Source organism: Bombina bombina, chromosome 1, assembly GCF_027579735.1.
Source record: "Bombina bombina isolate aBomBom1 chromosome 1, aBomBom1.pri, whole genome shotgun sequence".
Taxonomy (NCBI): domain Eukaryota; kingdom Metazoa; phylum Chordata; class Amphibia; order Anura; family Bombinatoridae; genus Bombina; species Bombina bombina.
In genome coordinates this window covers 1,220,951,819-1,220,977,782 of record NC_069499.1, presented here as the reverse complement: position 1 = coordinate 1,220,977,782, position 25,964 = coordinate 1,220,951,819, and the positions used below count along the sequence as shown (strand labels likewise).

The window sequence follows — 25,964 nt, the reverse complement described above, 5'->3', positions numbered from 1 at the left end:
CGGGGATGCGTATAATTTTGCGATGGCTATTCTTGGTTTACCCCCTTTCCAAAGAAAACTCGTGACGGCTTTGGTATATATAGCCAGGTCCTGCTTTGTTAATAGGAAGGGTAACATCAGGATGGGGTATAAGATTCGTGGTAGAATCACCATCTTGATCAGGCCCACTCGTCCCGATAGGGAAACAGGTAGCCGTTTCCATCCTTCTAGCGTTTGTTGGATGTCCTTACAAACCCGGGAGAAGTTACTATGATATAAGGTATCAATGTCTGTCGATAAATGTATCCCCAGATAGGTCATATTGGGGGTGGCATCTTTAAATGGGTAGGCAGTAGTCTGCACAGGGTGCTTTCGTAGCCATAAAATCTCTGACTTGCCTTCATTTATTCGGTACCCCGAGAAAGATCCAAAGGCGTCTATTGTTGCTAAAATTTTCGGAATATGTTTTGCCGGGTGCTCTACAAACAGAAGCATATCATCAGCATAGATAGCTGAATGCAGGTTTGCTTCGCCTATGGCGATGCCAGGAAATACAGTTCGCAATTTGATAGCCAGAGGCTCCAAAGCCAGATTGAAGAGGAGGGGAGAGAGGGGACATCCCTGACGAGTACCTCTCTGTAAAACAATGCGAGGAGAGAATAGCCCATTTGCCATGACATGAATCCAGGGTGTCTCATAGACATTGCAGATAAATCTTAAAAAGGAGCCTGAGAAGCCAAAGCGCCGTAATGAGTCGAACAGGTGGCTCCAAACCACTCTGTCAAAGGCCTTCTCTGCGTCAAGTGACAGCAGGAAGGCCTCTGATTCATCCTGTATTCTCTCCGTTATCGACCCACCCTTGAAATGTGCAATCGCATGTAAAACACGCCTGACATTGGTTACCGAGGATCTATTGCACATGAACCCAGTCTGATCGGGGTGTATGATCTCTGTAAGAATAAATTTTAGCCGGTCCGTCAAGATTTTCATCAGAATCTTGTAGTCGGAGTCGAGCAGGGAAATGGGGCGATAAGATTCAGGTAATTCCAGGTTTTTCCCAGGTTTCGGTATCAGGGATACATGCGCCATGGTGAATAATTTTGAGGGGGGAGTCAACTCTTTGTAGTATGAGTTATACAGTTTAGTCAGAATAGGGGTGACTTGAGTTTTCAGCGTCTTATAAAATTCTATGGGCAGCCCGTCTGGGCCTGCCGCTTTACCATTAGATAAAGAGGAGATTGTTTTCAGTATCTCCTCAGGAGAGATGGCTGCATTTAAAGCCTCTAAGTGTTCCTGACTAATCTGCGGTAAGTTTAGGCCCTCCCAGAAGGAAGAGATAAACTCCTCGGAAGGAACCCTCTGAGAAGAGTATACATCGGTGAAGTATTTAGCCAGGACATCCACGATTGCTTGGGGAGACTTATGAATTTTATTGCCGTATTTAAGAGCTGCAATAGGCTTGCGCGTGTCCCGTTGAGATGTCAGGGAGGCCAGTAGTTTGCCCGATCTGTCACCTCCTCGGTAATACTTGGCGTTAGTTTTGAGAAGCTGTGTCACTGCTTGATGGTGCAAAAATGCATCCAATTCCCCTTTACAAGTAAGATATTTGTCTTTTGTTGAGGGGTTAGGATCCCTGCAATAGGTCTGGTAGGACCCCGTCAAGTTCTCTTGTAAGCTTTGTAGCTTAGCCTGAAGTTTCCTACGTAATGTGGCAACATAGGAAATGATGTTTCCCGTTAACACCGCTTTGGCTGTATTCCAAAACAATTCGGGTGTATCCAAATGGTTCTGATTATCCGTATAGTAATCATTCCATGCATGGACCAAATATTTGATGAAGGCATCTGAGGTGCAGAGATAACTCGGAAATCTAAGCGTGTTCTTGTTCGTGATAGTAGGGCCCACAGAGAATTCCAATTCGACTGGGGCGTGATCTGAGATCACCACGCTATGTATTTTGGTTCTAGTGACCTTCGGAATTATGTTGGGGGAGATCATAAAGAGGTCAATGCGAGAAAGTGTTGGGGTCGCTCTGGATATGCAAGTAAAATCCTTGCTTTCCGAGTTTCTCAACCTCCAAATGTCTACCAGTTGTAAGGAGTCAGTGAGTCTGGAAAACACTTTCTTTTCAAAGGTTCCCTTGCCGTTAGGCCTCTTCCCTGCCCTAGGGCGATCCGGGTCCTGCATTCTGTCGCATAAAGGGTTTGGGGCCAGATTGAAGTCCCCCCCTAATACCACATCCATGCCTACATATGGGGTCAAGTCCTGGACAAGTTTGGTCCAAAATGCGACTGACTTGCAATTTGGTGCATAGATATTGCAAAGTACCAATATTCTTTGGTGAATTTTCACCTGCACTATCAAGTATCGCCCCTCCGGGTCCTTGTGGGTAGTCAGTATCTCAGTCTGGCTTCTTTTTCCCAGTAAGATTGCTACGCCTCTGCTAGCTCTAGTGTGTGATACATATTCCACCGAGCCCACCCAATCTCTTTTCAATCTCTCGTGTTCCTCCTCGGAGAGGTGGGTCTCCTGTAGGAACGCAATGTCCGTTCCTAAGCGTCTCAAATGTGTCAGGATCATGCTCCTTTTAGTGGGGGAGTTAATCCCCCCCACGTTCCAGGACATAAGTCTTATCGTCATTTAGTGATCAGGGAGTGGCCCTAGGTCTCCGACTTCCTCCATATCCTGATCTGAGGGATAGAGGGCGGGGAGAAAAAAAAAAAAAAAAAAAAAAAAAAAAAAAATTCCCATCTCTTCCACAAACACAAAAAAGTACTCTACATCAACCAATCTAGTCACACACAGCCCAGCTTCAGGAGCTAGTAGGGTATAACACTCTCTAGAATGGGGATTTTGTATCACATCTCTACTGTCATGTGCATTTAAACTAATGTATTCCGGACACGCCACATCCGGCTGATGATTCAGTGTACCATTCCTTGAGGTATAATGGACTAACATGTCTATTTGAAAACTGGGCAATGAGTTCCAGACAATTCTATAGGTATAAGTGGGTATGTAACAGTTGAATAAATATGATTGGTATAAAGTTGGATTCTGTTGTTCCCTTGGTTGTAACAGTAGGGGAAAAATACTCTTTAGCTGAATATAATGCAACCCTGGGGTAAACAACTGGGAGTCAGTCCCTTCGAAGTGTAGAGCAAACAATTCAATCTCACAGAGGCTAATAGTTGAATGAGTGACCATATCACCAGTGACCAACATAACATAAAATAAAAACAAAACATGATAAACAATCTTAGCTGCATAATTAAACATATTGATGCAATACATAGGCATGGTTAGTTTGGCTCAAAGTTAACCCTTTTCAGGGCCCTTGCAGTATTTGTGTTCCAAACTCCCTCCCCTGCCCTTAGCATTTCACTACATCGTATACCAGAAATCTGAAGCCTCCTACTTGAGTACATTATAGCATACAGCTCTTTGGAGTGGGGGTTTCTTTTTCTACCTATATTATCATAAATATTTAAGCTGTTAGGTTCCAGGTACGCCACATTTGGGCATTGAGCTATAGTGCCACCCCTTAAAGTGTCCTTAATTAGTTTAGCTGTGATATAAAAAGTAGGTGATGGGTTGCAGCCAGCTCTACAGGCGTAGAAAGGTAAGTAGCAGCCATATGGGTGTGGTAGACGCAGGAGCTGTTCCTGCTGTTCTATTGATAAACAAAGAAAAAGTAAACTCTGGGGTACCCCATAAGGAGGTTTTGAGCTCGGGGTCGGAATTCTAATTTTGTTAGGGAGCCTGTCCAAGAATCTTTCTTTTGAAGAACACTTAAAGGGAGGGGTCATTATTCTGAGTGCAACCAGCACTATACACAGAAGAATAGCAAAATAATCAAACTTATCTGTAAAAGTATACATAACAATATAACATTTAGAACCAGTGATCAGATTTAGGGCTAACCCCCCTTAGGGTGTAAGCTGTGATATTACTCTAGGTATTCACTCTTGATTTTCATCCCGGATCTGAGCGGGGTGATCTAGGTGAGTTTGCTCCCTCTCCCTCCCTGTTGACTCTTAGGTACTCTGTGGCTTCTCTCGGGGAATCAAAGAACTTGGGGCCAGAGGAGGTCGATAGCTTTAGTCTAGCTGGATACAAGAGGTACACCTTCCTACCTTTCCTGTTTAGCTCTGAGCAGATTGGGGAGAATTCCTTGCGTTTCCTCATAAGCTCAGAGGAATAATCCTGAAAAATCAGGAGTCTAGTGCCTTCAAACAAAACTGGGGAGGTCTTTCTGTATGCACGCAGTAACTCTATTTTAAGCTGAAAGTGTAACAGTTTAACCATAACCTGCCTAGGTTGTGTGTTTCCCCTCTCTTGTTGCCTTTCTGGGCCCACCCTGTGCGCCCGTTCCACACTACCCTTAAATATTGCTGGGGTCAATTTGAGAAGCCTAGGCAGAGTGTCTTCCACAAAGCATGTGAGGTCTTTAGGCTTAACGTTTTCAGGTATACCTACAATGCGCAGATTATTGCGGCGTGACCTATTCTCTAGATCCTCCAACCTCTGGTGTAAATTTATGTTTTGTTTCAACAAGGCGTCTAGTTGGGTGTCATGAGTTACTGAAGTGTCCTCTAGCCCTGACACTCTATCCTCCATTTCTGTGAATCTAACTGAGAACTGCTTCATTTCCCCTGTCAGATGGTCCAGCCCTTTTTGCAAACTCTCTATTTTTGGAAGGAAGATGGAGGAGAGCTGCTGAACCACCACGTGTGTGTCAATGGAGCTTGTATTGGGTTCCAGCACACTAGAAGGTGCCTCCTGCAGCTGGTCAGCAGCTCCCCTACCCTTGCCTACATTTTTGTTTTTGCCCGACATTCTGCCACTAGACAGAAACCTATCCATGTACTGGTGCAAAATAACACACTTTGTTTAGTAGCAAGTAAATAAGGCAATGAACAAGAGAAAGACAACAAACATAAAAGGAAGGTGATTGACAAAAGTGCCAAAAAGAAGTACAATATTCACAACATTCACAAGTATTTAGTTTAGCTCTCCACCCTTCTGGGATCCCTTGTACAAAGTCCCAGTTTTTACAGTTCAGTGTTTCTCTGCGTCTCTCCTGTTCTGTGTCAAGTTATGGATAACTGAGACTAGTAGAGTAGCAAGCTAGTGTAACTTGGGTCTGGGATGTAGCCTTATCCCCAAAAAGTGGTCAAAAAGTCAAAATCTCTCTGTGCATTGTTCCTGTACTTTGCCACACACCTAATGTCCAGGATCCCATATAACACAAAATTGTCTGAGGTGCAGCAGGCCCAGTTCCTTGCTGCGCTGTGTTAATGATGAGAGCAGACTGTGATTCCCCAACCCCAGTGTCAGATAAGAATATGCTTCACAACTGCGTGAGAGGGACTCATGTGTAGGAGCGTGTGTGCTACTTTACCCTGCCTTCTCAGTTGCTGATGCCAGGAAGCGATCCTCTTGTGCTGGAGCCTGTTGGAGAAGCAGTCCGTTTCGTTCTGACAGACACTTCTCATGTGCCTCGACAAGTCCGCAGCCTGTGGGGAAGGAGAACACTCCACTGCCTGCCCGTCAAGATGGCGACCGGACTTTTCGCGCCACTAATATGCGCTTGATGTTGCCGGCAAAGATGACTCCGGTCACCACCTCCAGCCTCCCAGTCTCACCACTCTCCTCGGAGCTCCTCCGGTAAGTGTAGCAGGCGGCTGCAGATCAATCCACTCAGCTCAGGTAGTTGAAGGGGCGATCTCCACCGGTACCACTGACCGGTGACCAAGGGACAATTAAGCCTTAGTTGTTCAGTCCAGTTCTTGCCCTGAGTGTTAAGAGTCCAGTCCTTAGTGTCTAAATCGCCTCCAGGGGTTTGTTCAGCTGCCTCCGCTGTTATCAGAAGCACTGGGGTTACTATTTACAAATGCACTTCTCTGTGCTAACGTGCTTGCGGTGGGGGTAGATGAAATATACCAGCATCGAAAACGCCAGGCACCAGATGTACCAAGGCCAGTATGCACTTGGGCTTGTAGGGAGCAGAAATCTCACTTGTATAAGTATATTTTTGATGGCAATGCCACTTTTAAAAGATTTTCAGCTCCGGAGCTCCTTCTCCAGGCTGCTCACTCTTCAGCCCGCCCACCGGAAGTCTATCTGAATTTTCCATTTTATGTAAAATACACACAGCCTCAGTTTTACTAAGCCCTTTAACGTACTTGAAAGTTGCTATCATATCACCTCTTTCCCTTCTCTCTTCTAAGCTATACATATTTAGGTAATTGAGCCTATCCTGGTAAGTTTTATTTTTTAGACCATGTACCATTTTGGTAGCCCTCCTTTGCACAGATTCAAGTTTGTTAATATCCTTCTGAAGATATGGCCTCCAGAACTGCACACAATACTCAAGATGAGGCCTAACTAATGATCTATAAAGTGGCATAAGAACCTTACTATTTCTGCTGCAAATACCTCTACTAATACATCCAAGCATTCTGCTAGCCTTACTCGCTGCATTACTACATTGTTTACCAAGTTTAAAATCATCTGAAATAATAATTCCCAAATCCTGTTCCTCATCTGTAACAGCCAGTAAAGTGTCATTGAGTCTGTAATTAACATTTGGATTTTTCTTCCCTAAATGCATTATTTTACACTTTGCTGTGTTAAACTTTAGATCCCAGTCGTTTGTCCACGCCTCCAATTGTTGTATATCACTTCTCAATTTGTCTACCCCCCCCTGGAACATCCACTCTGTTACAAATTTTTGTATCATCTGCAAACAGACATATTTTCCCCTGTACCCCTTTGCTGATATCACAGATAAATATGTTAAACAAAACAAGCCCCAGAACTGACCCCTGAGGAACACCACTAGTAACAGCCCCCTCTGCTGAATGAACTCCATTTACTAAGACACTTTGTTTTCTGTCCTTAAGCCAGCATTCCACCCAGTTCACAATTTTTGAATCTAGACCAAGGAGATACAGTTTGTGAATTAGTTTATTGTGTGGGACGGTGTCAAATGCTTTGCTGAAATCTAGATATGGTACATCAACTTCTCCACCCTTGTCTTATACCTTTGTTACATAATCAAAGAAGTCAATTAGATTAGTCTGACATGATCTCCCTGAAGTAAAACCATGCTGATTTTGGTCCTCAAAATTGTTTGTCTTTATGCAAGTCATAATTCTTTAGATTAGTCTGACATGATCTTCCTGAAGTAAAACCATGCTGATTTTGGTCCTCTAAATTGTTTGTCTTTATGTAAGTCATAATTCTTTCTTTTAAGAGGCTTTCCATTAATTTCCCTACTACTGAAGTTAAACTAACTGTCCTGTAGTTACCAGATTCTTCTCTACTGCCCTTTTTATGTAGAGGTATTACATTTGCTATTCTCCAATCATCTGGGACAGCTCCTGTTAATAGTGACTGATTAAACAGATCAGTTAATGGGACAGTTAGCACTGATCGAAGTTCTTTTAAAACCCTTGGATGAATATTATCAGCCACTGCCTTTTTAACATTTATTTTTGATAATGCTAACAAAACCTCATCCTCTATAAAAAGATTACTGTTAAGCTTGTTTTTATTTTTCGTAGCATCCCTTAATGTAGACATTCTATCTTCACAATCTTTTGTAAAAACAGAACAGAAGTAATCATTGAGACAGTCTGCTATCTGCTTATCTCCTTCTATTATTCTACCATCAACTGATTTCAATTTTACTATTCCTACCTTATTTCTTCTTCTTTCACTGATATATCTAAAGAATGTTTTGTCCCCATGTTTTACTGACTGTGCTATATTCTCTTCTGCATGAGCTTTAACCTTCCTAATTAACTGCTTAGTCTTTTTTTGTTGGAGTCTCCATATTTTCATATCATCATCTGATTGTGTGTGTCTGTAATTTTTATAAGCTATCTTTTTTGTCTTTACAGCATGTGCTACTTCTTTGGAAAACCAAATTGGTTTCCGCTTTCTTTTACTTTTACAGACATGTCTAGTACAGTGTGCGGTTGCATCTAAAATAGCACCTTTCACAAATTCCCATTGTTGCAATAAGAGTTTTCCCTTTTAAATAGTTTTTTTAGGTATTCTCCCATTAATGAAAAATCTGCCTTCCTAAAGTCTAAAACTTTTGTTTTAGTCTGGGTGGACAGTTAATGCACATGAATACTAAACCAAACAGATTGATGGTCACTGGATCCTAAGTTTCTCACCTACAGACACATCTGAAATCATCACTGTTTGTAAGTATTAGATCTAATATAGCTTCCTTACGAGTTGGTTCCTTAACTAATGCTCAAGTGATTCCCCTAGCAGAGATTCAAGAATATACCTGCTTCTAGCTGATATAGCAGAAGGAATCTTCCAGTCTATATCTGGCAAATTAAAGTCCCCCAGTACTATAACCTTACCCTTCATAGTCATTTTGGTTATTCTAATAACAGATTTCCAGTTTTTCATCCTGCAATGGAGGCCTATATACAACCCCTATTCTAAACACATTTTGATCTCCAATTTCCAAAGTCACCCAAATACTTTCCACCTCATCATTTGTTCCTACAATTTCAGTAACCTCTATATTTTCATTTACATACAGAGCAACTCCTCCAACATTCTTTCCTACTCTGTTCTTTTTAAATAACCTGTATCCAGGTATGACTATGTCCCAGTCATGCAAATCATTGTACCATGTTTCTTTTATAGCTACTAAATCCAAGTTGTCCCTAGTCATTATTGAAATGAGTTCAGGTAATTTATTTCCTAAGCTGCGAGCATTTGTGCTCATGGCACAAAGAATTTTTCTACTAGAAATTCTAGAATTGTTACTTGGACTAACAGTTTTGGCATCCTGTAGGGGCAGGTGGATATATTAATGCTACCCCCCTTTATTAGTTTAAATGATTTCTAATAAAGCATTTGAACTCCTCTCCCAGATACTCTGTTACTTTAACATACAAATGGAAGCCATATCTCCTAAATAACCTAGTATCTTTCCAAACAGAGCTATAATGGCCAATAAAACCAAATCCTCGTTCCCTGCACCACTTATCTAACCAAGAATTAAATGTTGTTATCCGCTCCACCTTTCCTGCTTCCTGGCCATACACAGGTAAAATAGCAAAACTCTTTCTGAACAGCAGCAACATGATTACTAGCCAGATCATTTGTTCCTAAATGAACAATCACATCTAACTCACTTCCCTTTCCTGCTGCCTTAACAATTCTCAAAATACGATTCTTATCCCTGTGAGCAGTAGCTCCTGGAAGACATCTAACTTCCCTTGCTTCTCCTTTACTTTCACCTAAATACACATTCCTCAAAATAGAGTCACCCACTAACAGTCTTTTCCTCAAAAACACATCTGCAGTTCTTTCCTGTGTTATGTTACCTGGAGAATCAGGTACCAATAGATTTAAATTACCTGTTACAGCTTCAGCGGGCTCAGAAACAGCAATCTCCTCATCACAAGTGTGTTTGGCAAGAGCAGCATAGGAGTTTTGCAATGGCAGAGGTTGTGGGCAATGCTTCTGGTCTACTGTTCTAATGAGGCCTGGTTAGTTAGGGTTAATTGCAATTTGGGGGTTGGGTCACTTTTGGCTTATTTAATCTAGGGCTGGATCAGTAAGTGTTTATTGCAATGGGTGAGGGTTGGTTATAATAAACTGTATAAAGAAGTTATGGTTATTTTCCAGTGTAGCAATAAATAAATACATTTCTTGTTGTCCTCTTGCTCCTATAATCATCTGTTATTCCCTACTCACCTTATCCTCAGACTTGTAAAAGACTTTGTGAGGAGACCCTAGTGTGCTCAGCACATCTTGACAGGAGTCTCCAAAATGCACAGATCTGTCAGATACTCTCATCTTAGTGTCTGCCATAACACCAAGGCCACAGCCTGCCAAATGAGAGGCAGACAGTTACTAATAGAGACAAAGGAAGCTAGCTTTTTGCATGTCATAGAAACTGCTGTATAGCGTGTGTTCCCGTAGGTGTATGTTTAATCAGTATACATACTATACACAAAGGCTGTAGTATGAACATACTGAGGTATACCTGTGCTGAGTAGCCGAAGTCGAAGTCCTGAAGGTGCTGAACCGTCATGCAGAACATCAACACTCTCTGCGTAAACATTACCCTGATAGCAGCCCAAGGGCATGCTGGGAGCCCTGCCAAGAAGGGGAAAACATCAAGCAAAGAACTGCACACAGCTAATCACAACATTGCCATAGAAAGGCACTCACTTGGTGTCCAGGAGGCTGTTACCACTGTAGATATACATGCGTTTCACCATGGCTCCATGGGGGATTTGAAGGGAAGCCAGACCATGTGCAAAATTGGGCTGCGATTTAAAAAAAAAAAAAAAAAGAATAAAAAAAGAATAAAAAAAGAATAAGGCCCTGCTCAAGGTAACCACATATGTACATTTTCCAGGTTTTCCCACAGACAGTACTTATTGCCTGAACCAATGTAAACATTAGCTGCTCTACAGAAAATGTATTGCTCTTTACTTAGGAAACCAATAAATTAAATTTCCTGTAAACATTTCTTTGCATCAGTATACTGAAATCATTGATATATGTTAAGGTATTTGCACATATCTAATTTATACATCTGGTATCTTTCCAACAACTACATCTTAACCAATAACATATTAATACACCTTTTACCTCTGTGATTGCCTTGCATCTAAGCCTCTTCTGAAAGCCCCCCTGATCACATGATTTTTATTTATTATCTATTGAATTGCATTTAAGCCAAATAGTGCTTTGCCAGGCACAACTCCACGTGCGTGAGCATAAGGTTATCTATATGGCTCAAATGAACTAGCACTCCCCTGTTGTGAAAAGCTAATACAAAAGCATGTGATTAAGAGGCTGTCAAAAGAGCCTTTGAAACAGGCAGAAATTTAGAGGTTTAAAGGTTATAAAGTATATTAATATAACAATGTTGGCTGTCCAAAGCTGGGGAATGGGTAGTAAAGGCATTATCTATATTTTTAAACAATAACAATTTTGGTGTTGACTGTCCCTTTAAATTTGAATCTGTTGTGCAGTTCCAAATAATACTCATTGACTTATATTAACCAAGCAGGGACATGAAGTCATAATTACGTTTTCACAGCTCAGAGCATGCAACAGAGTTTTCAATTTATGTCCACTATAAATTTACTTCATTCTCTTGGTGCCCTTTATTGAAAATAATGGTATCTTTAGAAAGTCCTTTTAAATGTCGAGAAAAACGGTATATAATAAGTGTGGTAGTAAATGAGTAAGAGGAAAATTTCAGCTAAACACAAACACTGCAAAAATGTAAAAACAGCCCTGGTCCTTAACAGTAAGAAAATTTTAAAATGGTCTGGTCACTAAGGGGTAAAAAGAGTTTACGGCACATTATCAATGAAAAAACAGAATTTATGTTTACCTGATAAATTACTTTCTCCAACGGTGTGTCCGGTCCACGGCGTCATCCTTACTTGTGGGATATTCTCTTCCCCAACAGGAAATGGCAAAGAGCCCAGCAAAGCTGGTCACATGATCCCTCCTAGGCTCCGCCTACCCCAGTCATTCGACCGACGTTAAGGAGGAATATTTGCATAGGAGAAACCATATGATACCGTGGTGACTGTAGTTAAAGAAAATAAATTATCAGACCTGATTAAAAAAACCAGGGCGGGCCGTGGACCGGACACACCGTTGGAGAAAGTAATTTATCAGGTAAACATAAATTCTGTTTTCTCCAACATAGGTGTGTCCGGTCCACGGCGTCATCCTTACTTGTGGGAACCAATACCAAAGCTTTAGGACACGGATGATGGGAGGGAGCAAATCAGGTCACCTAGATGGAAGGCACCACGGCTTGCAAAACCTTTCTCCCAAAAACAGCCTCAGAAGAAGCAAAAGTATCAAACTTGTAAAATTTGGTAAAAGTGTGCAGTGAAGACCAAGTCGCTGCCCTACATATCTGATCAACAGAAGCCTCGTTCTTGAAGGCCCATGTGGAAGCCACAGCCCTAGTGGAATGAGCTGTGATTCTTTCGGGAGGCTGCCGTCCGGCAGTCTCGTAAGCCAATCTGATGATGCTTTTAATCCAAAACGAGAGAGAGGTAGAAGTTGCTTTTTGACCTCTCCTTTTACCGGAATAAACAACAAACAAGGAAGATGTTTGACTAAAATCCTTTGTAGCGTCTAAATAGAATTTTAGAGCGCGAACAACATCCAAATTGTGCAACAAACGTTCCTTCTTCGAAACTGGTTTCGGACACAGAGAAGGTACGATAATCTCCTGGTTAATGTTTTTGTTAGAAACAACTTTCCAAGATAATAACTTAATATCAACGGAATGTAAGGGTTCAAACGGAACCCCCTGAAGAACTGAAAGAACTAAGTTGAGACTCCAAGGAGGAGTCAAAGGTTTGTAAACAGGCTTGATTCTAACCAGAGCCTGAACAAAGGCTTGAACATCTGGCACAGCTGCCAGCTTTTTGTGAAGTAACACAGACAAGGCAGAAATCTGTCCCTTCAGGGAACTTGCAGATAATCCTTTTTCCAATCCTTCTTGAAGGAAGGATAGAATCTTAGGAATCTTAACCTTGTCCCAAGGGAATCCTTTAGATTCACACCAACAGATATATTTTTTCCAAATTTTGTGGTAAATCTTTCTAGTTACAGGCTTTCTGGCCTGAACAAGAGTATCGATAACAGAATCTGAGAACCCTCGCTTCGATAAGATCAAGCGTTCAATCTCCAAGCAGTCAGCTGGAGTGAGACCAGATTCGGATGTTCGAACGGACCTTGAACAAGAAGGTCTCGTCTCAAAGGTAGCTTCCATGGTGGAGCCGATGACATATTCACCAGATCTGCATACCAAGTCCTGCGTGGCCAGATCACCGATGCCCTCTCCTGATTGATCCTGGCTACCAGCCTGGGGATGAGAGGAAACGGCGGGAATACATAAGCTAGTTTGAAGGTCCAAGGTGCTACTAGTGCATCCACTAGAGCCGCCTTGGGATCCCTGGATCTGGACCCGTAGCAAGGAACTTTGAAGTTCTGACGAGAGGCCATCAGATCCATGTCTGGAATGCCCCACAGTTGAGTGATTTGGGCAAAGATTTCCGGATGGAGTTCCCACTCCCCCGGATGCAATGTCTGACGACTCAGAAAATCCGCTTCCCAATTTTCCACTCCTGGGATGTGGATTGCAGACAGGTGGCAGGAGTGAGTCTCCGCCCATTGAATGATTTTGGTCACTTCTTCCATCGCCAGGGAACTCCTTGTTCCCCCCTGATGGTTGATGTACGCAACAGTTGTCATGTTGTCTGATTGAAACCGTATGAACTTGGCCCTCGCTAGCTGAGGCCAAGCCTTGAGAGCATTGAATATCGCTCTCAGTTCCAGAATATTTATCGGTAGAAGAGATTCTTCCCGAGACCAAAGACCCTGAGCTTTCAGGGATCCCCAGACCGCGCCCCAGCCCATCAGACTGGCGTCGGTCGTGACAATGACCCACTCTGGTCTGCGGAAGGTCATCCCTTGTGACAGGTTGTCCAGGGACAGCCACCAACGGAGTGAGTCTCTGGTCCTCTGATTTACTTGTATCCTCGGAGACAAGTCTGTATAGTCCCCATTCCACTGACTGAGCATGCACAGTTGTAATGGTCTTAGATGAATGCGCGCAAAAGGAACTATGTCCATTGCCGCTACCATCAAACCTATCACTTCCATGCACTGCGCTATGGAAGGAAGAGGAACGGAATGAAGTATCCGACAAGAGTCTAGAAGTTTTGTTTTTCTGGCCTCTGTCAGAAAAATCCTCATTTCTAAGGAGTCTATTATTGTTCCCAAGAAGGGAACCCTTGTTGACGGAGATAGAGAACTCTTTTCCACGTTCACTTTCCATCCGTGAGATCTGAGAAAGGCCAGGACGATGTCCGTGTGAGCCTTTGCTTGAGGAAGGGACGACGCTTGAATCAGAATGTCGTCCAAGTAAGGTACTACAGCAATGCCCCTTGGTCTTAGCACAGCTAGAAGGGACCCTAGTACCTTTGTGAAAATCCTTGGAGCAGTGGCTAATCCGAAAGGAAGCGCCACGAACTGGTAATGCTTGTCCAGGAATGCGAACCTTAGGAACCGATGATGTTCCTTGTGGATAGGAATATGTAGATACGCATCCTTTAAATCCACCGTGGTCATGAATTGACCTTCCTGGATGGAAGGAAGAATTGTTCGAATGGTTTCCATTTTGAACGATGGAACCTTGAGAAACTTGTTTAAGATCTTGAGATCTAAGATTGGTCTGAACGTTCCCTCTTTTTTGGGAACTATGAACAGATTGGAGTAGAACCCCATCCCTTGTTCTCCTAATGGAACAGGATGAATCACTCCCATTTTTAACAGGTCTTCTACACAATGTAAGAATGCCTGTCTTTTTATGTGGTCTGAAGACAACTGAGACCTGTGGAACCTCCCCCTTGGGGGAAGCCCCTTGAATTCCAGAAGATAACCTTGGGAGACTATTTCTAGTGCCCAAGGATCCAGAACATCTCTTGCCCAAGCCTGAGCGAAGAGAGAGAGTCTGCCCCCCACCAGATCCGGTCCCGGATCGGGGGCCAACATTTCATGCTGTCTTGGTAGCAGTGGCAGGTTTCTTGGCCTGCTTTCCCTTGTTCCAGCCTTGCATTGGTCTCCAAGCTTGCTTGGCTTGAGAAGTATTACCCTCTTGCTTAGAGGACGTAGCACTTTGGGCTAGTCCGTTTCTACGAAAGGGACGAAAATTAGGTTTATTTTTGGCCTTGAAAGGCCGATCCTGAGGAAGGGCGTGGCCCTTACCCCCAGTGATATCAGAGATAATCTCTTTCAAGTCAGGGCCAAACAGCGTTTTCCCCTTGAAAGGAATGTTAAGTAGCTTGTTCTTGGAAGACGCATCAGCTGACCAAGATTTCAACCAAAGCGCTCTGCGCGCCACAATAGCAAACCCAGAATTCTTAGCCGCTAACCTAGCCAATTGCAAAGTGGCGTCTAGGGTGAAAGAATTAGCCAATTTGAGAGCATTGATTCTGTCCATAATCTCCTCATAAGGAGGAGAATCACTATCGACCGCCTTTACCAGCTCATCGAGCCACAAACACGCGGCTGTAGCGACAGGGACAATGCATGAAATTGGTTGTAGAAGGTAACCCTGCTGAACAAACATCTTTTTAAGTAAACCTTCTAATTTTTTATCCATAGGATCTTTGAAAGCACAACTATCTTCTATGGGTATAGTGGTGCGTTTGTTTAAAGTGGAAACCGCTCCCTCGACCTTGGGGACTGTCTGCCATAAGTCCTTTCTGGGGTCGACCATAGGAAACAATTTTTTAAATATGGGGGGAGGGACGAAAGGAATACCGGGCCTTTCCCATTCTTTATTTACAATGTCCGCCACCCGCTTGGGTATAGGAAAAGCTTCTGGGAGCCCCGGGACCTCTAGGAACTTGTCCATTTTACATAGTTTCTCTGGGATGACCAAATTGTCACAATCATCCAGAGTGGATAATACCTCCTTGAGCAGAGCGCGGAGATGTTCCAACTTAAATTTAAACGTAATCACATCAGGTTCCGCTTGTTGAGAAATGTTCCCTGAATCTGTAATTTCTCCCTCAGACAAAACCTCCCTGGCCCCATCAGACTGGTGTAGGGGCCTTTCAGAACCATTATCATCAGCGTCGTCATGCTCTTCAGTATCTAAAACAGAGCAGTCGCGCTTACGCTGATAAGTGGGCATTTTGGCTAAAATGTTTTTGATAGAATTATCCATTACAGCCGTTAATTGTTGCATAGTAAGGAGTATTGGCGCGCTAGATGTACTAGGGGCCTCCTGAGTGGGCAAGACTCGTGTAGACGAAGGAGGGAATGATGCAGTACCATGCTTACTCCCCTCACTTGAGGAATCATCTTGGGCATCATTGTCATTGTCACATAAATCACATTTATATAAATGAGAAGGAACTCTGGCTTCCCCACATTCAGAACACAGTCTATCTGGTAGTTCAGACATGTTAAACAGGCATAAACTTGATAACAAAGTACAAAAAACGTTTTAAAATAAAACCGTTACTGTCACTTTAAATCTTAAACTGAACACACTTTATTACTGCAATTGCGAAAAAATATGAAGGAATTGTTCAAAATTCACCAAAATTTCACCACAGTGTCTTAAAGCCTTAAAAGTATTGCACACCAAATTTGGAAGCTTTAACCATTAAAATAACGGAACCGGAGCCGTTTTTAACTTTAACCCCTTTACAGTCCCTGGTATCTGCTTTGCTGAGACCCAACCAAGCCCAAAGGGGAATACGATACCAAATGACGCCTTCAGAAAGTCTTTTCTATGTATCAGAGCTCCTCACACATGCGACTGCATGTCATGCCTCTCAAAAACAAGTGCGCAACACCGGCGCGAAAATGAGGCTCTGCCTATGATTTGGGAAAGCCCCTAAAGAATAAGGTGTCTAAAACAGTGCCTGCCGATATAATCTTATCAAAATACCCAGATTAAATGATTCCTCAAGGCTAAATATGTGTTAATAATGAATCGATTTAGCCCAGAAAAAGTCTACAGTCTTAATAAGCCCTTGTGAAGCCCTTATTTACTATCTTAATAAACATGGCTTACCGGATCCCATAGGGAAAATGACAGCTTCCAGCATTACATCGTCTTGTTAGAATGTGTCATACCTCAAGCAGCAAGAGACTGCTCACTGTTCCCCCAACTGAAGTTAATTCCTCTCAACAGTCCTGTGTGGAACAGCCATGGATTTTAGTAACGGTTGCTAAAATCATTTTCCTCATACAAACAGAAATCTTCATCTCTTTTCTGTTTCTGAGTAAATAGTACATACCAGCACTATTTTAAAATAACAAACTCTTGATTGAATAATAAAAACTACAGTTAAACACTAAAAAACTCTAAGCCATCTCCGTGGAGATGTTGCCTGTACAACGGCAAAGAGAATGACTGGGGTAGGCGGAGCCTAGGAGGGATCATGTGACCAGCTTTGCTGGGCTCTTTGCCATTTCCTGTTGGGGAAGAGAATATCCCACAAGTAAGGATGACGCCGTGGACCGGACACACCTATGTTGGAGAAAAGGAAAAACAAAATCAGCATATTTAGATGCTGCTCTTTAAAAAAAAAAAAAAGACAGAAAACATTTGTGTAAGTGCACCTTTAATTTACAGAACTTCCTCAAATCCTAGAATTAAATTAAATCAGCTATTACTGATTATAGATCCACAAACGCAGTTCCCACAACTAATGATGTTTCCTTTCCGGATGAACTAAAACACTTCTATGCCCACTTTGATCGTGATAATAAAGAATCAATCACTAAGTTTGTGCATTTGCCAGATGAACTGCCCCTGAGTTTTTCGGTTGCCGAAGTGTATCATGTTCTCTCTAGGCTAGGTGTACACAAAGCAGCTGGTCCTGATGATATTCCTGGCTATGTGTTAAGATCTTGTGTTGGAGTACTGGCTGCAGTAATTACTGATATTTTTAACTTGTCTTTGGCTCAAACAACTGTTCCTATATGTTTTAAGGAAACTACCATCATTCCTGTGCCCAAACAATCTGCAGCAGTGAGTCTAAATGACTTTCGCCCTATTGCACTTACTTCAGCTATTATGAAATGTTTTGAGAGGCTGGTCATGGCACATCTCAAAACTTGTTTACCACCTACATTGGATTCTAACCAATACGCTTACCGCCAGATCAGGTCAACAGAAGATGCTCTCTTCAGCGTTACATTTTGCCCTTACCCATCTAGATCATAATAACACCTATGTCAGAATGCTGTTTATTGTTTTCAGCTCTGCATTTAATACGGTTATTCCTATTAAATTAGTTGCCAAACTTCATGATCTAGGCATTAATACCTTACTTTGCAACTGGATCTTGGACTTCTTGACAAATGGACCTCAATTAGTAAAAATTGGTAACCATATTTCTTCTATTTTAACCCTTAATACTGGTGTTCCACAAGGGTGTGTATTGAGTCCATTGTTATACTCTCTCTTAAACCCATTACTGTTTGTCTAAGTATGTGTCTAATAACATCATCAAGTTTGCTGATGACACTACTGTGATAGAACAGATCAGTAATAACGACGAGTCAGCTTACAGAGAGGAAATAATGTATCTGGTCACATGGTGTGCTGAGAATAACTTGGATTTAAATACTAAAAAGACTAAAGAAATCATTATTGAGTATAGGAAATCCAATTGCTGTTTACATCTGCCCATTTATATAAATGGAATCAAGGTTGAACGTGTATCAAGTTTTAAATTTTTGGGCATACATATTTCTGAAGATTTGTCCTGGTCTCTGAATACCTCAATTTTAGTGAAAAAGGCTCAACAATGTCTCTATTTTTTAAGATCACTGAAAAAAAGTCAAATTATTTACTCAGATTTTAGTTAATTTCTATCGCTGTACTATTGAGAGTATTCTCACAAATTGCATTACTGTATGGTATGGAAATTGCACTAATTCTGATCGTAAAGCTCTGCAACGAGTAGTTAAAACTGCCCATTACATTATAGGTGTTCAGCTACCTTCTACTGAAGATCATCAAAGTAGACGCAGTCTTCAAAGGGCTTATCGAATTATTCAAGATCCTTTTCATGCTAGCAACAGAATATTTGCCATTTTACCATCTGGGAGGCGTTATAGGAGCTTAAAAGGCAAATCAGCTAGGTTTAGGAATAGCTTTTTTCCCCAAGAAATGGACCTCTTATTTAACAACAAAGTGCTGAATTGATGGTTGTTTAACTTAATTTAACAGATTATTCTGTCAATGGTCTTAATTCACTCCACTTTTATTTTACATAATTCACATCACATTCACAATGTAAATTCACACATAGTGTCTACTTACTATTTTCTATTTAACTATTTATTACTCACTATTACATGTGTTAACACTTACTTGTTTATTAGATATACACACGTGTGATTAAGAATGTGAAAATTTTCTTATATTGTATTTTATACACATATACATATTCCTTTGGTATGGAATTAATCTTTTGCACTTGCACTTTATTACACCTGCATATTGTACTTTATTTTTTGTGGTATGGAAACTTTTTGCTCAAGCCACTTGATTTTTACTCTTGTCCTTTGTCAGATTTACCATTATAGTACTACTTTGTGTAAAGGATAGGTTAGATATTTAATTACAATTTCGTTGTCTCTGTTGTCTACTCTGTACAATGACAATAAACTAATCTAATCTAATATAAAGTTTTAATTCAATCTTCAACTCCCTTCACCGCTATAAAAAAAAAACATTCATTCTCATTTGTCGGTACCAATATTGTGCAAGTCCCTGTGACTCTCTACCTTATATTCTTAAATAGATTAGGGATGTGTAAATCTAGTTCTTAGTGTGTTGTATTTTCACAAGAATAAATGTGGCTCCGAAAAAAGACGAAGGCGCCGAGTGCCCCCTTCTCCCACATTCGGATGCTACCAAAACATCTGAATGAACAAAACAGGCTTTAACCGCAAAAAATATCTTGATCTTGTGTATGAAAAAGTTATTTTTAAACATGTTGATGATATTTATTTTTTTCATTAAAAAAAGAGAGATTATGACGGGGCGGAGCCTGGCCAAGCAGGGAAATGGTTGCAAAATAGTTTGCTCTGAAGCCCTAAGCGTAACCGTGTACACAATGAGCAACTCAAAATAGCCGGTTTCTACAGAAATGAGCTCCTGAAGCACCCTAGATACACATGAGCTGTCCTTCCCCTGGAGACTCTGCAAAGCCTGTCAGTGGCGCAGAACCGAATACCCACTGCAGCGGCCTACACACAACAGCCAACGAATAGCCTTGAGTACTTGCCGGTCCACAGAGGCAAAATTCCTAAGAGCAGTGTACTGCGGGTGGGTCAAACAATGGCTGGAATAGCCACATACCTCCACCAGAGACCTGCGATCATTGCTTGCAGAGGCCTGCATATCGCACATCATCTGACCCACATAGCTACACGACAAGCAGACAGACACTGTTGCTGCGAACACAGCCTGTGAGAGGATCTGCTGATTCACTGCAACGGAATGGGAAGGGATCATCCAGAGGTGAGAACATACGATAATAGGGGCACAGCACCAGGAAAGGTCTCAGAAAAGGCCTCTGCACCTCATAGATTTTCAAATCTGCAGATTAATTTTTTTTATTATACTGCTCAGTAGCTCCCTATAAGCTGACCCACAAACAGGATTTGATCTCTCAGCACATCACAGATTTGCACATAACACTCTCAATCCTGTGTGCATCTACAGCCTATAGTCTTACCTATGAACTGTGTTTTTCAAACTACCACTGTGTGAAACTGATCAACAAGCTAGCAGTAAAAACTGCGACCTTACACTGACTCAACTGCTCTTGCACACAATAAGAGTTATATCCACTCTAATAAAGGGTCTCTAAGGTGCTTAATGTGGCAGCCCAATAATTCTCTATACACAGCTTTCTACTAGTGAGCCTCTGCTACTAATCTCCTTTTGCTGCTGATGCGGTCCGCTACATCATACATACACTCTGTAATGCCAAACAAAAAACCCACTAAGCAGCCCAAATAATTAAGATCTTCAACAATGAGCAGCTACCTTAAGCCTGCAGACCCCCTTGCCGCCTCCCCAAGGGACAAACAAATTGGTTCTCGCCAAACAGTTCCAGCACAAATCCACATTGTGGACCCAACTGCTCTCAACTATGACACTAAGGAGGACTTCAAGCTCTTATCCTCTAAGGAAGACATTAAAGATGTTATGAAGGAAGTCTAAAACCAGTTCGGCGAGCTTAGAAAAGATATCAATGCAGTGGAACACAGAGTTACACAAATTGAAGACCAGCAAGGAGCTTTACATGCTGATCTGCAGCAACAGTCAGATAACATGCAAGTTCAAACAGAAGTGGTGCAGAATCTAATGGATCAAATTGAGGACCTTGAGAACAGAAGCAGGAGAAACAACCTGCAAATTAGGAATGTTCCCGAGTCCATATCTCCTCTACCGCCCTACATGGATATTTACAAGATCTTTTCCAAACAGTCAAAAGCACTCCCTCTTATATCAATAGAACCCGCCCATAGAGCCCTTTGACCTAAACCTCCTAATAAAGCTCCCCTAAGGGACATTATGATCAAATTGCTGTCATTCAAGGATAATGAGGATACCCTGAGAAGCACCTGTAAAAAAAAAAAAACACTGACACACATGGGTATTGAAATTCAAATTTTCTCTGACCTCTGTCCCACCACTTTGCAAAAAAGAAGAGATTTGAGGTTCATAACAACTGTATTGAAAGAGCAAAGCATCATCTACCGCTAAGGCTTCCCCACATGTTTAATTGCAACCAAGGACAATATCTCCACAACCTTCAGAAGACTCTCGGATCTACTCAACTTCAACAAAACTCTGGGCCTAGACATCCTCGTCCCTCCATCGCTGACTCATCTACTACAACGGGCAAACCTCCCTCTGACCACCTGGAAATTAGTCCTCAACTGATCTGATAACCACCTTTAACAATAACCCCTCTAAGGGAAGAAGAAAATAAGTAAAAAGAAAGAAAGGGGGGAAAAAAAAGAAAGAAAATGGAGCACCACTAAGGACTATCTTAGACTTTCTCTCGTTGGGCAACTATGAAAACTCTCAGATAAGTTTTCAAACTCTCATTCTTAATATCTCAAAGTTATTATTAAATGTTGTGTTACATTTTTGTTCCACATAATGAAATCAACACATAGCACAGGATCATCACAATATAACTACAGAGTTTACACAGCACCTATGTGGCCCCTTCAATGCCATTCCCTCTTTGGGACCTACACACAACAAACAAGATATACCCAACAAACATTGCTTATCGCTAGACAGGAGCGCTTACATAATACGCCCAAGTAAGAAACCCCTAAATAACATAGAGAAGATAAAATTGCTCATACATAGTCCCAACACATAAATACTACCATACTTTGATGGTTACACTGGGGATACTACCCCTCTAGTACTTAAACAAGTTATTAAACAGTAATTGCTATTGCTGTATGTAATACTGTTGTTTACTGCTGTTTATTATTTGTCTGTTTAACCTACCTCTAACAGTTGCCTTGTAACTCCTCCTCTGCTACTTTACTAACTATTCTCTTCCTCTCCCTTCTCACGCTCTAGCTACCCCCCTTAATTTACTATTTACCTCTACTAGCCCCTCCTCTCCTCCCTCCTCCTGCCCCCCCTTTTTTCCCCCTCCTCCCCTTACCAGCCCCCCTCTTCAAAATAGGGGGCATAGAATAACCTAAAAAATTACTAACTCGAAATCTTGCCCAAAGAATTACAGTTTATAGAACTAATAGCGGCTAATGTCAAGGGGCTTAACAGCCCGGGAAAATGGTCCATTGTGTTAAACGACCTTTAGAGACTGAAGGGTGACATCCTTTTCATGCAAGAAACACATTTTGCAAGAAATAAGGAACCCAAATGGTATAACAAACACTATCCCACAACACACTTTGCATCTAGACCCATTAAAAATGGTGGGGTAAGAATCTTGTTAAATTCGAAGATCTCCTTCCAGCCCACACATATTCAAGGGGACCCTGAAGGACGTTATTTAATTATGACTGGCCTGCTTTTTGGCCGACCAATCACCCTAGCTAATCTTTATTTTCCTAACAACTCGCATGTCCCTTTCTTTAAAAAAACACTTCATAAAATACTTGAACTCCAAAAGGGGATACTTTTTCTAGGGGGAGGGACTTTAATGTCTCTCTCAATACCTCTTTAGACACTTCGGACGGCTTCTCCTGCGTTCCCGCTAAAACAATTAAAACACTGTTGTCACAATTAAAAAAACCTAGTAGTCCATGACGTTTGGCAGGTACTTTATTATTATTATCAGGTATTTGTAGAGCGCCAACAGATTCCGCAGCGCAGATTCCGCAGGTACTTCACCCAACTGTTAAAAATGTCACCTTTTTCTCAAACCCTTACAAAAAGTACTCCAGAATAGATTACATATTTGCAGACACAACTGGACTGTCACTTGCTCACACCCACAAAATCAATCCCATCACATGGTCTGACCACGCCTCGGTTTTGTGCTCTATTGACTGGCCTGATATTTCTATCTCCTCCTTGGTGTGGAGACTAGATGACTCCTTATTGAACAACCCAGTGACTACAACCAATATACTCAACCTACTGTCTGAATACTTTCATTTCAAGGCAACTGACTCACTTTCACTCTCCCCCGTGTGGGAAGCACATAAATGTGTTGTGCCAAGGAGCTGATTAAGATTAGGTCCAAATACAAGAAGGGTTACCCGGAGCAACTCATACAACAGCAAATTGGAGAAATTAGTGACATATCCAGAAAATCTATTCTTAGAGGGGATAATACAAAATCCAAAGACAAACAGGATAATAAGCTTTTGGTGTTTGTTTCCCAATATAGTCCCTTAAGTGAAAAAGTGATTGGCATTATTAAGAAGCATTGGCCAATAGTAAAAGACCTTAACCCCCAGATTAAAGAATTTGAGGAATCACCAATGCCTGCATATAGGAGATATAAAAACATAAGAGATGAATTAGTGAGAGCTGATATAGGTCCAGAGAGGAAAAAGTATTCAGACCTATATATCTACTCCTAAACTAGGATATTTTCTTTGCCTTGGTTGCTGTAATAGCAACAGCATAATTAAAAAGGATTATTTTGTCCATCCCTTAAATGGGAGGAAGTTTAAAATCCCTGGTTTCTTTACCTGCAATTTAGAGTATGTGGTTTATCTTATCAAATGTCCTTGCTCAGAAACATATATCGGTGAGTCCACACGTAGGATAAGAGATAGAATAAATGAGCACAAATCCAACATACGTTGTAAGAACAAGGAAGCACCCCTATCTAATCATTTTTTTCAAGCAGGGCATACTATTTCCCAAGTAAGGATCCAGGTGATGGAACAGGTCAAGAGACCAACGAGGGGGGGGGTGGGGTGGGGTTGTTGACAACAAATCCTTAAACGTAGGGAGACTTTTTGGATTTACACCCTTCAGTCCCTTACCCCTTTGGGTATGAATAGGGAAATTGACTGGAGTGTCACTTTATAAACATTCTGTGTATACATTTTGTAACACATATACTTGAATTTAATGTCTGTAATATAAATATTCTCTTGCTTTTTTAACTTTAATTTTTGTGCTGATGAAATTTATTAATATATATGATAGTGATTGTGTGCTGTTTTTCCAGGTCTTAATATATGTATAGATGAATATTCCTGTGGCTACTAGATGGAGTCCTGAAATTGTCTATCACTACATGTCTGTGAAGTAAAATGTGAGACACCTGTACAGGTACCAGACTCCTCCCATTAGGGCTTTAAATTGAGTGGTGTAAGGCATATATGTTTATGCAACATGATTAACGTCAGGTGTTGACCGAAACGTTGTGCTATGTTTTCTTTGTGATGTCTTAATAAAAAGTTGTTAAAGTTACCAAGTGGTGCTGCTACTCTCTATATTTCTTGACTTGATTAGTGGGGTATGTGCAGGACCCCAGTAGCGTGTACCTGGTTGCAGTAGGTGCTGGGCAATTTTCTTTTTCTTGGACCAAATACAAAAAGGCACAGAGAGAACCCCTACAAATCTTTTAGCTCAGGTCTCTAGACAAGAAACCTTGCACAAACAAGACCCACAGAACCCTACCCACACTAAGGCTCTTGAACAGACTAAATCAGACTTACTACTCCACCTGCAAAATGAATACCAGAGAAAAGCACTCCTATTGAAACAAACCTACTACGAACAATGTAGGTAAACATCTAGCCCAAGCAATCACACGCAGGAGACTTAAATCCTATGTTCATGACATACTAGATAAACACAGACAAAAGAAAAAAGACGCAAAACACATAGCTAATACAATCAAGGACTACTATTAAACTCTATACAACTTAAAACACACGCGCCACACCCAAACTGGCACACAGATTCCATCTACCACAACTTCATGAGTACTTCTCAGATATACCCCTTCCAACACTTAATGCTAAGGACACAGACTTCCTAGACGCCCTGTTCACACAATGAAATCCACAAAGCGATACCACAGGGAAGTGTCCAAGACCCGATGGAATGGGCTCCAAATATTATAAAACCTTCTCCCAATTACTTGCCCTGCGCCTATTGCAATTGTTCAACCAGTTACCAAATACAGCCTCTCTTCCACCTACTATGCTTAAAGCATACATCAAAGTGATACCCAAACCAGGCAAACCTACAACAAAACCAGGTAACTTCCACCCCATATCCCTCCTCAACACTGATGTAAAGATCCTCGCCAAGCTCTTGGCCAATAGGCTTAACGCACTTATGCCCAAATTAATAAAACCCGACCAAGTAGGTTTCATACCCGCCAGAGAGGCTAGGGACAATACCCTCAAAATACTAAAATTGATAACGTTTGCTCAAAACAACTCCATTCCCCTAACACTTGTATCCACAGACGCAGAAAAGGCCTTTGATCAGGTCAGCTGGCCTTTTATGCACTCTACCCTGACCAAGACGAATTTCGGCACTAAATTTATAAATACGGTCTTCTCACTCTACTCCTCCCCTAATGCTAAGGTTCTTGCTAATAGCATTTTATCAGATTCTTTCAAAATCACAAACGACACACGTCAGGGCTCCCCACTATCCCTATTTCTATTCACCTTAACTATAGAGGTCCTAGCATGTAAAATCCGATCAAATCCTCATATCAAAGGCATTACAGTACAGAGAAAAGAATACAAATTAGCAATGTATGCAGACAATGTCTTGCTTACAATGTCAAACACTGCCCAATCATTGCCAGCAGCAACAGAGGAGTTCAGAAAATATGGAGCAGTGTCCAATTTTTACATTAACAAATCAGAGCTTCTGAACATCTCATCCACTGACACCTTTCTGAAATCCAAAAAAC

The 25,964-nt window shown here is 41.5% G+C and overlaps 1 protein-coding gene across 1 annotated transcript in view; it reads right to left on the bottom strand.

Annotated features, from left to right (window-relative positions):
• The window catches only part of PHAF1 (phagosome assembly factor 1), a 149,445-nt gene that overhangs the window by 38,123 nt on the left and 85,358 nt on the right, over positions 1 to 25,964 (bottom strand). The window contains exons 8-10 of the mRNA XM_053700334.1: positions 10,201 to 10,298; positions 10,013 to 10,125; positions 9,721 to 9,854 (exon numbers count right to left, since the gene is read on the bottom strand). Coding sequence (XP_053556309.1) covers positions 9,721 to 9,854; positions 10,013 to 10,125; positions 10,201 to 10,298 — 345 coding nt within the window. The remainder of the gene's footprint in view (positions 1 to 9,720; positions 9,855 to 10,012; positions 10,126 to 10,200; positions 10,299 to 25,964) is intronic.